Below are 12,709 nucleotides of genomic sequence, written 5' to 3' on the forward strand. Positions count from 1 at the left end.
GCACAGCACAGAATTCAGAAACTTTATCATTATCCAATAGCAATGGAGACAATTGTGTTGTTTTCAGAATGAGAGGCAAGTCCAAGAGCATCGTTAATAATCATAGGTTCACTGTTGGACTTGCGTTTCCTTCTCAAAACAATGGCTTCAAGACTCTTGAGACTACTTGATCTGTTAGTCACATATATATTGCTACGCTTTTTTTTAGTCCAAGACTCGGCCACATATGGGTGATGAAAGAATATGGTGTGGCCGAGTCTTGAACTAAAAAGAAGTGTATACCAATAGTAGGAGTTGCAAGCATCTTTGGCTGCATCATCAATGGGAAACTTGGGATCCACAAGTGTAGCTATCGTCAGGTAAAATGATCCTTTGGTCTCTGTTTTCAGAACCTTTCATTTGACCTTGTGGAGTGCATAGTTTTACTGGATGGGGGGTCATATTAACAAGTATGAATCTGTTATTATCTTCTATTTTCTTTCCGAACTTTCTAGCCATGAAAGTATTGCTTTTGATATGGAATTTTTCCAGCGCTTTGTTTTCGATGTAAAATGTTTTGTGTCTGAAAAAAGTGTTCAGTGTGTGAAAAAAATGTCACATCACAACCTACCACGACCACAAGATTAGCACAATCCAACCCAACCACCCAGTAGATCGGCGCAATTTGAGCAAATCGGTATCTGCCAAGCTTGCCACCACCATATCGGCCTAAAACCTGACTAGATCTACGGCCCCAACCACTAGATCAGCGCGACCCTGTGGGATCCACAGCCCCTGCCTCAGCTGCGGTTGCCAAAAGCCAACCACCACGAACTAGGCTCCGACCATACTAGTCAGTATCGTACTATACACGATACTTTTTTTTTTTTTTTGAGAAAGAACTATACACGATACTTAAGTGCTCATGAATGGAATGATTGAGTATGCGTATACGGAGAAATACTTTAAAATGAGAATTTTTGTTAAAATTTGTACATTTATTTGTATCTAACAAATTGTCATACTTGTTTTTAACAAAAAATTATTAATTTACTTAGTTTATCCTACTAAAATAACATAAGTTTTTTTTTTCTCCTACAATTAAACTACATAGTACATACTTATCCTTTTATCATTATTCTTATAAGTTCAAGAAACTAGAATGCTAATTTTTTTTAAAAAATATTATTAAAATAAAAAGAACAAGAAGAGATTTTAAATGTTAATGACAAATGACGATGAAGAAAATTTTAATGAAGAAATAAGTTTGCAAAATTATAAACATGATAATAGCATTGACTTAAATGGGGTTGATTAGGCAATATGATGAAAATAAATTATTATTTTTGGATCATTTGTAATATATTATCACTTTTGGATTTAAGAAATTTTAATGCGTATGTTATAAACACATGCTAGTTTGATTTATTTAGTTAGCTAGTTAAATATATTATTACATAAGTGATGAATAAATTAGTCATTAGTTGAATATATTCAAAATTTATAATGAATATATCCTTTATATATGTATATTTATAATTTTTTATAAATTTTATTAAGTGTTTGTATATCTTACAATACACGATACAGAAAAATTAAAAGTTTTGACAACTATGGCTTCAAGGACTACCTTTGTGATTGTGAGCAAGAGAGGTGAGGGGTGGAGGGTGGAGGTGTATGTCGAGTGTTCAATTGAATCTGTACTTGGGCTCTGGATTAACAATAGCTCTATAAAGCTAATCAATGAAATTTACATGCTAAAAGTTTGATTGGTTTTTTTTTTGCATTGACTCTGGTTTTTTGGTAGCTCAAAGCTCATCATTCATCAGGGTACCATTTTTTGGCATTACTGGTAATTAGTTTCATACGTATTTATTTCTTAGTTTACTGTTGTTCGGAATAGCATGTTAGTCAGCTTTTGTAAGGAACAGTAAACTGTCTACAGGTGGAAGTTTAAAGCGTAGACCGGTAACATATGGCAGTCCTTTTATTTTTGGTAAAATCAGATTAGTCCTTGATGTTATAATAAATCATAATTTTAATGACAATCAACTCTGGTGTTCAAGAACATGCTCTGGAGTAGTGCTAGTACGAGACAACAGAGACTCGGTCAGTCATTGTGGTTTTGAGTGAGAAGCTGTGGCGCCAAGGAGACCAGCATGTAGCAAAAGCTTTGTTAATTCTTACAATTTTAATGTGATTCTATACAACAAACGTTGGTTCTCTCTTCTTCTTCGCAGTGTCTCTCGCACGCAGGGCATATTTTGGATGAAGCCAGCGCTGGATCCTCTAAGAGTAATTTATTTTTTTGTGTTACTAAATATAGTAATGAAGCTGCTCAGAGTTATTTGGTTTTTTTCTGTTACTAAACATAGCAATAAAGCTGCTCATGAGCTAATGCAAAAGGCATACATGATTGTGTCATTTGGATTGAGAATATACCTGTGTAGATTGTAGAAAAAGTCACTGATGAATAACACCGTAAATAGCAACTTTAATTTATATGTAACTCATTTGTCCTTGGTCAAGTAGTGATATTTCTATTATCTTGGCATATTGTAAAGAAGGCCTCAAGAAAATCCCGAGAGTTAGAGAAGCTAGAGAAGCTAACAAGTGTGTTGATGTACTACTTGACAGAAGGGGAGCATGTTGTTTCTGTTGATTAGTTAATGAATTTCCCTTTTCTACCAAAAAATATTTCTATTACTCATCTTTTATTGAGTGATTATATTAGTATTTTGTCCCATTTTTGGCACCTCACTTGTTGCATCTAAAAAGACAAAAAAATCCCCACAACTCTCTTTAAACCAAACCCAAAAAATTTCTAATGAATATTATTTTCATTTCCTTATTTGAAAGTTTAACATAAGCCTATCTTTTAATCCCTCCAAAATTAGAAGTAACAATTAGAGAAAACAGAATTTGCTTTAATAAATTTTTATTAAAGTCTCCAAAATACTCTCTTTTTTTTTCTTCATAAAACATCCATATTTCTATTAAAAAATAAATGGTATAATAAGATTGTTATAAAATGATTCATTTCCATTCAATACTTAAACAATGTTACTTTTCATTTCGTTCATTTCTTATCAAATATCCAAACAAAAGAGAGATAAATGTGCAATTCCTTTCTATTTATTTTCATTCTTTTCTGTTATATCTCATTTCATTTCTTGGTTTTATGATCTCCCAAACATAGTGTTAGTAAATATTTTAGATGTAGAGTTCAATTAAATAAGCGTATATATATATTTTTTTTAACACCATTAGATTAAGACAATAATTGATTTTTAGTGTAGGTAGGATCTATGAATAATATTCTACGAATTGTTTTCTCAAAGAAAAGAAAATATTTGACAAACTTGCAAAAAGACTCAATTATAATGGGTCATAGCTTGAATTTGGATTTATGACAGCTAGCTCAATCTAAGCCCTGTTATTAAAGATCCCAAATAAAGCTTGGTTTGATCCTGCATAGCATATACTATATGGCATGAATTCAGAAATCTAACCTTAACGCACAGCATAATTCAGAAACACAATCAATCTGCCTCAGATCAGTCCCTTTGTGATGGTCATCCATTCGACCCACCAATGATGTCTGGACCTACGAAACATCAAATTTTAATATTGTCTCAATGTCTTCCCGACGACATTGTCTATGACATCCTGACTCTGCTGATGGTGAAATCCTTAATCCGATTGAACTGTGTTTCCAAATCTTGGTACTCCACCACCACCAACCCGGTTTTCAAATTTTAAATAAGGCACACCTTGAGCAAGCTAAATCATTATCCAACAACAATGGCTATTTGTTTTTTATAGCAGAAAGAGAGCATCTTTCATTTTTTTTTTTAGGATTGTGTACATTTGCTTACAATACATTGACAATGACACCCCAGATTTCTAGGTTTGAGATTCCCTTTTCGGATGCCCACCCCACATGCTTGGCTTTTGTAACGACATGTTCTGCTGGCTTTTGTAACGGCATGTTCTGCTTTGATAGGCATGACGACCATGGAAATCATATAATATATTTGTGAAGCCCAAGCATTAGAAAGCTTTAAGATGCTCTCTACTCCCAACTTCATTGACCCTAATCATAGGGTCACTCTTGGACTTGTGTATCATTCTCAAAACAATGACTTCAAGATTCTGAAACTTATGTGGAAAGGGTTTTGTTGGTGAAGGCTAAGGTTTACACATTGAGTAGGATTCATGGAGAAGGGTTGTGGTATCATTATCAGTGGTTCTTGACTCATTATGTTTATTTTTAAATGGAGCTCTGCACTTTATAGCATATTCTGAGTACCACAAATTCATTTTATCCTTTGACGTCAATGATGAGAGATTCTATGAGATATTGCTTCCTCAAAATTACTTGGATGGTTTTGATGGAGTTTATCGACAATGTCTTACAGTGTTCAAGGGATCGTTGGCATTGATTGTTTTCAGTTGTACTCTACCTCTAGATTAGGAGAGTGACACTTGTGACATATGCCCTGAGTCTTGGATTAAAAAAAGTGTACAGATGAAAGGAGTTGCAAGCATCTTTGGCTGCACCATAATGGGGAACTTCTGATTGAGAATGTTAGCTCCTTTGGTCACCCTTTTCAGAGCCTTCATTTGACCTTGAGAGTTTAAATGAGGAAAATCTTAGAATTCTACACCCTAGATGTATGCTTTACACAACTAATTTCGTGGAGAGTTTGGTTTTACTTGATACAGGAGAACATCTCATCTGAATACAAAAATTAGTAAGTTAGAGTTTCTAGCAAGGCAGCTGATAGGAAGTTTTAAGTTTTGTTAGTTATGTATTTTTCAATAAAATGAATTTATCTTGTGTTTTCTTTCTGTTTGTTCTTGGCATGAAAGTATTGCTTTTATATATAAACTAAATTTTATTAAACTGCCTTAATGAGTACAGAGTACTAGTTTTGGAATCGAGTTGACAATTAAAGTTTGTTTTGCCTATAAACTATTGATACTTGGTTGATGGTACCCTAAATTTTGATTTTTCTCAATACACCTTATTTGGATATCACGATTTTATCCAAGGCAACAAAATAAAAATAAATTAGAATGAAATAATGGACTAAGATTTAGGGACACATAATTTTTCACAATTGCTTGTGGAATGTTGTAATGAAGTCATGATAAAGTGATTTTAGTAAGTGGTCTATATGAAAGTAATGTTACTCCAATCACAACTTGCCACCTTAATAAAATGTGAAAAAAGTAGCAAAAAAAAAAAAAAAAAAAAAAAAAAAAAAAAAAAAAAGTCTGTAGCATTGCTATTTCCTGGGTCAAAACCATAATCACTTTTTTTTCTACAACAAATATATGTCAGATAAAATAATAGCAACACCAGATAGAGCATATGTGCACAACATCAGTAGAATATGCTAAAAAAGCAGACATCATCAGAACATGGAGTCTTCTAGGCATATGCAATTCAGTTTTATTATTCCTTAACGAGCCATCATCTTTGCCGTGCTAGCCAACCCCAGAACTGTAAAAGAGAGTTCAAGTTGGACATGCACCGGGACGAGGAGTGTTACCATTAAAATTTCATGAAATTGTATGAAAAAGAAACTGAATTATGCATAATTTTCTCATTAAAGCCAAAAAGGATCATCTTTTGAAGTTGAAAGTCCATCTTGTGTAGTTTATTTTAAAAGACAATTTGAATTCCAACTCTTGAGAAAATTTCCTAATCGAGTCCTAAATTGACACTTCTCGTGTCATATCTTCCTCTTTCAAAGTGGCCAGTCTAGCATTTTCACGGTCCCGCCTAAAAGTATAATACAAAGGTGTGTAAAACAAGCAACACAAACCAAATGGTACAGCCATCATCGAGAGAAGTCCCTTAGACAATGCCAAAGCCTCTGGTGCAGATCCTCCTACTGGATCCACGGATTTTGAATCATAGCCATATATCTTTTCTGATATAATTCCAACCAAGGGAGCAGCAACAGAAGAGAATGATCCTTCAAAAGCACGATCAAATGCATAAATCATAGTCCTGTGTTTAGCAGGAACCACCTCAGCAAACACGGGGGCATTTACAGCAGAGCCATTCCAGCTAATGGTTAGACCCATTAGAAAGAGGGTGGTAGCAAAGGTATAATAGCTGCTTACTGACTGTGGGATCACTCTAAGTAGGAACAATGAGAATGGGATGCCCATGAAGGCACTGAACTGCGCACACATGATACGACCTGAGTGGGGCCAGATTTGAGATAATTTATCTGCAATTAGACCACCAAGGAGTGATCCCAGAGCACATCCCATAGCAAAAAGACTAAGGAGGGTTGCTGTACCATTATGATCAAAACCTGCAAAAAGAACTAGATGGCATCATACCTCATTCATTTAAAACAGATAAATGGAATAGCTATACGCCACTCATCGAATGCCCATATAAGTAGGCATTTTATACATGGCTTACCAACTTTAAATTTTTAATAAATATAAGTGAAAGGCTACCAAGATAAGCAAATAATTTTCCCTACTTTGTACTGAGTAATCTTTACTTTGGCACTCTATCATGATGGCAGGCTACAGATGCAAATGGTATAATATCATCTTCAATTTCAACATCTTTTGCTTGAAATAAGCTTACGAAATCATAGAAGTTTGCTTTTGTGCTCACCTATTAGTTCAAACCACATAGTGAAGAACACCATGGCAGTCCATGGTAGCGACCCAACAATGCCCTGCAAGACAATGACCTGAAATGTTTGCACTTTCATGACACTTTTCATCGCCATCCAAGACTCTCGCCAAAATGATGCCGTGCTAATAGCATTGCCCTTTTCCGTCAAAACCTTCCTGAAACAGGATGCATCCATTCAGCTGGGTCACCAAAAATTACTTGAAAATTACTTGAGTTCATTACAGCCAAGTCTATCATTCATTTATGATGACATGATTAAATAATATATGCACATGGAGGCAGCATTGAAACAACTTGGGGTAAAAGGGAAAAGCAACTTTACTTTTCTTCAGCCTCTCCCGTATCATGATTGATGCTAACTGTTTTTCTAGGGTCTACCACAAACAAGAAAACAAGGAACCCAATTAGTGAACTCAATGCTGCCATCAGAATAAAGGCAAAACGCCATCCAGGCACACCCCAGTAATGGTGACCAGCCATAATTGTTGCTAGAACACCGCCTCCTATGCCACCCAAGGAACCCACAAGGCTTAGCAGTCCAAATCCTGTTCCCCTCACACCATCCATATAGCTATCAGCAATGAAGGACTGGAGTGCTGGTATCACAATCGCCAAACCAAAGCCATTTATTGCTCTCCAGAATGCAACTTGAAGAAAAAGCTGGCTACCACCCACTGCAGCAGTTGATAGGGCCCAGCAGAAAGTGCCCATTGCAAGAACTGTAGGGCGATCATGGTTTATAACTAGTACTCCTGCCAAGGGTGATGCAAGTCCCTGCACAAAGTTCCTTATGAATGTAAGATACCCCAGGTCAGATGGCCCAGCATTGAAAGCTTCACTGACTTCTTTGTAAACAGATGGGAGGAGATTCTCATCAGCACGCTCCATTATGGCAGCCAAATTGATGAGAATGAGAGAGAGAGAAACCCCAAAAATCTTTCTTGTCCTGTGAAAAGTGAGCAATTGTAAGGATACATCAGAAGTCAATACATTGAGTGAAACTCCTTTAAACAGGAACAAAATCTAAGGCATGAATTACACATCTTCAGGCATAATGTTGATTGTTTAAAATGGGATATGGACAGTGTCTCCCTACTAGAAAGAATTCTCAAAATATTAACTGATTTCTTACCAATGCTCCCCCTAATCACTCATTTTAAACCATTAAATTTGCCAATCTTTTGATCCTTTTTGAGAACTAAGAAGCTATCTACAGAATAGTTGCTGTGTTGTTTGGTTCCTCATACTGATTCAAGTTCCATCCCCCAAGCCTCATTGTGATACTCTGCTTCCTGTTTCTACTTGCCTAGCTCTATCCAGAAATAGGACCCCCAAGCTACTTATGGGCTATCTAATATCACGATTTAGTTAAAGGATATCCCATTCACTCAAAGCACAAAAATCTAGCCAATGCATATGTTTTATGTAACAATAAGACTCTTCTTATACCAGCCAAACAATGAAAGGGTAACTACAGCATCTACAAAAGCATTACAGTGGAATTGTTCCCCTATGGCTACTCACTGATTTCTCTCCACATTTCCTTTTTTAAGAATTGGCAAAATTTTAGAAACTTGAGTAGCAGCAACGGAAATAATTCATTGAAACATGTTGAATTTGGCTGAAGCTACAGAAGAGCTTAATTGTTTGAATTATTAAGAATGGACATTGTAAAAAAAGTTATTACTATATACTTGTGAATTATGAAGAATGTTGATGAAGACGGGTATACGACTATATATCACTTTGTTATCATAAGACTATATGATAAGTAGGGAGTATAAGACTATCACTTCTTAATCAAGGTCTAGGGTGTTTTTAGAGTCCAATAACAAGCCAAAGAAATACCATCTAAAAGAAGCCCTAATCAATTCCTTTTCAATCCTAGAGGCAAATCATCAACAAAACAATGACTACTTCTATAAAACAATAATAACAAGATGTTAGTGCCAGAGATGTATAATTGCTCTGAGAGCATTTCAGATTTTTTTTAATAATTAGAAGTTGGGAGTGGAGGATTTGAACTCCTAGACATCTCCGTTAGAAAAATTAGAAGATGCTAGTTGAGTTACAAAACTCTTGGCTAACAGCATTTTAGATCAAATGGGCAATCCGCAGCTTTGAATAGATATTGAAGCAACAATGTCATTATCATTTTTTGCTCAGAAGTGTCAAACAAAAAATTGTAAAGGTTATGTAGAAGTATGTTCAGTATTTTTGTGTCTGTTTCACATGGACAACCTAATTCAGACCAACAAGTAATTAGAATGAATCTAATATTAGCATCATGTCAAAAATAATTGATGAAAATGCAAAATTTATACGTCATATAATGTTATGAATATAAAGTCTCAACTACACCCCCTATCTCCACCTCACATCTGGTAGACCTCATATTATTCCCCACCCCCAATTGAGCTGGTTGTTGTCCCCTGAAGAGAGTTCTACCTTCCAAATCTTTGGTGCTTTTGTCATTGACCAAATTTGGAGAACTAGGAATGCAGTTCTTTTTGAGAAAGCAGTGGTTGACATGGATAGAATCCAAATGGAGTTAATGGCCAGATATAAAGAGCATTTAGCCTCTGCCGTTCCAGCCACAACTAGAGAGCCCTTGACAAGGACGGTGGCTTGGACCCCGCCACTACACGGAGCCATTAAAATAAATTGTGATGCTGCTGTTAGCCAAAACAAATCCTATGTGGCTATTGTTGCAAGAGATTGGAGAGGGACAATGGTTTTTGCAATGACAAAAAGTGTAGAAACCACTATTCCTGTCCAAGCTGAAGCGGAAGCCATCAACTGGGCAACACAGCAAGCACTTTGTCTTGGCACCGGACATGTTATAGTTGAGAGTGATGCAAAAATTTGTATAGATGCCCCAAGAAAGCCAACTAAAGAAAGTCCATGGAGAATTGCAGTGCTGATTACTGATACGTTAAGGCTGGCTAAGTTCTTGCAAAACATCCAATTTAGTTGGATTCCTAGATCAGCTAACAATGCAGCCCATAGTTTAGCATCTGGGCTCTTTTAAATAGGGTATCTGGTTCTTTTGTTATAGGCTGTGCCCCGCAAATATTTACTGAAGTTATTTTAGCAGAGCAATCCTTTTGATGTATTTCATCCTAGTTTGTACCTGTCTCTGTTTTTTTAATTAAATTCTTCATGTTGCCCATCAAAAAAAAAACACTACACCCCCTATCTAAATCTAATACCACACAATGGTATTGAATACAGATCTAAAATTTACAAATGACATATTGAAGCCACATCCTCAACGAAATCCAAATAAACAGTGATAAATAAGGACTTAATTAGTTTGACAAAACAAACAAACAAGGTATTTAATCCAACATCAACAAAAAAAAGAACACGTAAAGAAGAGAAAACATGGGAGAGAAATCATGAAAACTGACCTCATGTTCATGGCTTCCAAATGTCTGGGAAAAAGAGGCCTGGATCGAATAGGAGCACCAAGTCTTGGAACCATGAATGAAAGAAAAGAATCCTCGGAAGCTACAAAAGCGAAAGGACAAGACAGGGTCCGTCAGCATCTATAACGGATCTGGTGCGGTCACTTGCACTGTCCGAACTCCAAACTCAAAAAGACTCAAGACCCCACAACGGGGGACTGATCAGGCATTTCCATAAATAGAATATTCAAGCTTTGATTTTGTTTCTATATAAAACTCCCACTATATCTATATCAAATGGGATAATGAATCAATGATGCCCATAAAAAGATATGAATAAAACTCTGTTTCTGTGAATAAAATAATCAAAGAAGGTTGTTGGTGGCTAGTCGTCGTAAGATCCGATTGTTTAAACTGTTTTTGTTATCCCTTTGGCCTTTTGTTTTCAAAGTCGCTTTCAAAACGTGCGCGCCACGGAACTGTTTGATCAGTAGCTTTTGAAAAACTCTGGCTGGCAGCCTAGGCGTGGAAATGGTCCAATGGAATAAAGGGAAATTCCTAAGATGCCTGATCTATTTTTTGAGGTATAGATTGTTTATTATTTTTATACACACAAGTAACGATTTCTTTTTTGGATGAAGAAGTCAGGATTTTTTTTTTTATAGGAAAATATTGCAGTCTAGCATTAAATTAAAAGCAATCCGGTACATCAGAGGTTATAGTAGTTTCTAAGAAACTGGGGGTTTCCTCAACCCAAATCTTAAAATCAACAACAAATTTAGCATGATGAGATAACATATGGGCGGGCTTATTGCATTCCGGCCATTCCCTCTGAAAAAATAACAGAGAGAAAAAACTGAACATTAGAGTGTCATCTAAGACATCAGCAACAGCAAGTGGGGAAATAGTAGGTCCCTGTAGAGCATTGCAGACAAGACAAGTAACGATTTCTAAGTACAAAGTACTTACCCTTTTCTATTATCATAATTAATTTTCAACTTTTCAACTTTTTATTTTATTTTATAGGTAATGGTAATGAGTGTCCTTAGGACACTCGTTAATAATACTTTTTAGAAAAATTTTGATACAATTTTTATAAGAAATTAAAAAAATTGTTAAAATATTAATTACTTTCTTTTCATTTCCCTTAAAAATTTTCTTTAAATGAATTATTAACAAGTGCTCTAAGGACATTCGTTAACATTATCCTTATTTTATTTTATTTTTTTTAAATGAAGTTTGAAATAAGTAAGAATGTACATGAGCCAGGGATTGTGTCGAAGGGTTTCTTAATCCGGCCCACTATGGTTGGGTTAAAAAAAATCCAACCCGATCAAGCTAGATTTATAGGTTGGACTGTTTTTTGATTGAATATTAGCACCAACTCAATGCAACTATTTATTAGTACTTTAAAGTTTAAATCAATACAAATAACAACAGGTTTATATTAGTAGTGCATCAAACCAACACAAATCATCAAATCAAATAACATTTTATTTAGTTAATAAAATATTAAATAGTTTTATCTCAACTTAGTTAAGAAATAAAACAAACATGAACTAGTTTTATTATTCTATAATTAGTAGGATATTATATAGTTCTATCCCAACTCAAAAAATATTTTTTTTGAGAATATCTCAACTTTTTTTTTTTTTGGGGGAGAATATCTCAACTCAATTGATAAACAAAAGAGTAAATAATAAAATCATATAATATCTATACTATCTGTAAAAGGATTCCATTCTTTAGACTGAACCATTTTTAACAAAATTACCCTAATTTATTATCTAATAACTTTTCTTGCAAGTGTTTAAAAAATAGGGTCAATAATGTCATATCAATTTCCCCCCCCCCCTTTTTTTTAACATGGACTTGCTTTTTTTTTTTTTTTTTTTTCCTTCCAAAAACAAAAATCCTTAAATTTAGTTTTTTTTTTTTTTCACGTTCTTTTTCATCTCGTACGGATGAGGTTTTTTTTGGATAGAATTATTGATGTAGGTTACCGTGGGATGAGGATAGGGTTTTTCATTTTTTTCATCTTTTTTTTTTCTTTTTTTGGTAAAGGTCTTTTTCATCTTTGATGTAGGTTACCATGCCTACAAAATAAGCAATGTTTAACTCCCACGTTTAACTCTAGTTGACTTTCAAACTAAACATTACTTCGTGTTTTCACTTTTATTTTTTATTTTTTCCTTTTTTCCATTATCAAGACTTAACTTCTTCTTTTTTGCATTAAAAAAAAAGACTTAACTTTTTTTTTAATACCCGTTTTCCCTTGCTTCTTAATCTCATCTCATGTTTTTTTTTCCTCAAATCTCTTTGTTTTAATTTTGAAGAAAAAATATATATTAAAAAGTAGAGATAAAACTTAAGGATAACATGCTAAAAATAATCTCTAACTTCCATGTAAAACACTACCTACAAAATAAGACAACTGTCACATTAGTTACTCAACTTCTTCAATTTATTTCTTCCTCAATTCCTCTTAGTTCTATGTTCCTTTTCTCTACACTATCATCATCATCTTTTCTAAATTCAAGATCCAATAAAAAGAAAACTTTACTTACAAAAACAAAAGTGTAGTTCTAACTGTTCTGTTTTAATGGGTATGTCAATGTACATTGCTCTTTTCTATTTTGTT

General features: G+C 34.5%; 1 protein-coding gene across 1 annotated transcript; it reads right to left on the reverse strand.

The window, feature by feature from the left end:
• Positions 1-5,258: 5,258 nt before the first annotated feature.
• On the reverse strand, positions 5,259-10,833 carry LOC115993530. The gene is made up of 4 exons (XM_031117469.1): positions 10,072-10,833; positions 6,981-7,604; positions 6,635-6,813; positions 5,259-6,317 (listed from the first exon to the last, which is right to left on the reverse strand). Exons 1-4 carry the CDS (start codon positions 10,143-10,145, stop codon positions 5,704-5,706), a joined length of 1,491 nt encoding a protein of 496 aa, XP_030973329.1. The 5' UTR covers positions 10,146-10,833; the 3' UTR covers positions 5,259-5,703.
• Between the last annotated feature and the right edge of the window lie 1,876 nt (positions 10,834-12,709).

Source organism: Quercus lobata, chromosome 6 (genome assembly GCF_001633185.2).
Source record: "Quercus lobata isolate SW786 chromosome 6, ValleyOak3.0 Primary Assembly, whole genome shotgun sequence".
NCBI classification, from domain to species: domain Eukaryota; kingdom Viridiplantae; phylum Streptophyta; class Magnoliopsida; order Fagales; family Fagaceae; genus Quercus; species Quercus lobata.

Excerpts from the sequence above, each read along its gene's own strand:
- LOC115993530 (XM_031117469.1), bottom strand. The coding sequence starts at position 10,145 with ATGGTTCCAAGACTTGGTGCTCCTATTCGATCCAGGCCTCTTTTTCCC. Across the intron at positions 7,605-10,071 it reads TTGGAAGCCATGAACATGAG|GACAAGAAAGATTTTTGGGG; the intron begins GTCAGTTTTCAT and ends CACTTTTCACAG. Across the intron at positions 6,814-6,980 it reads ACGGGAGAGGCTGAAGAAAA|GAAGGTTTTGACGGAAAAGG; the intron begins GTAAAGTTGCTT and ends ATCCTGTTTCAG.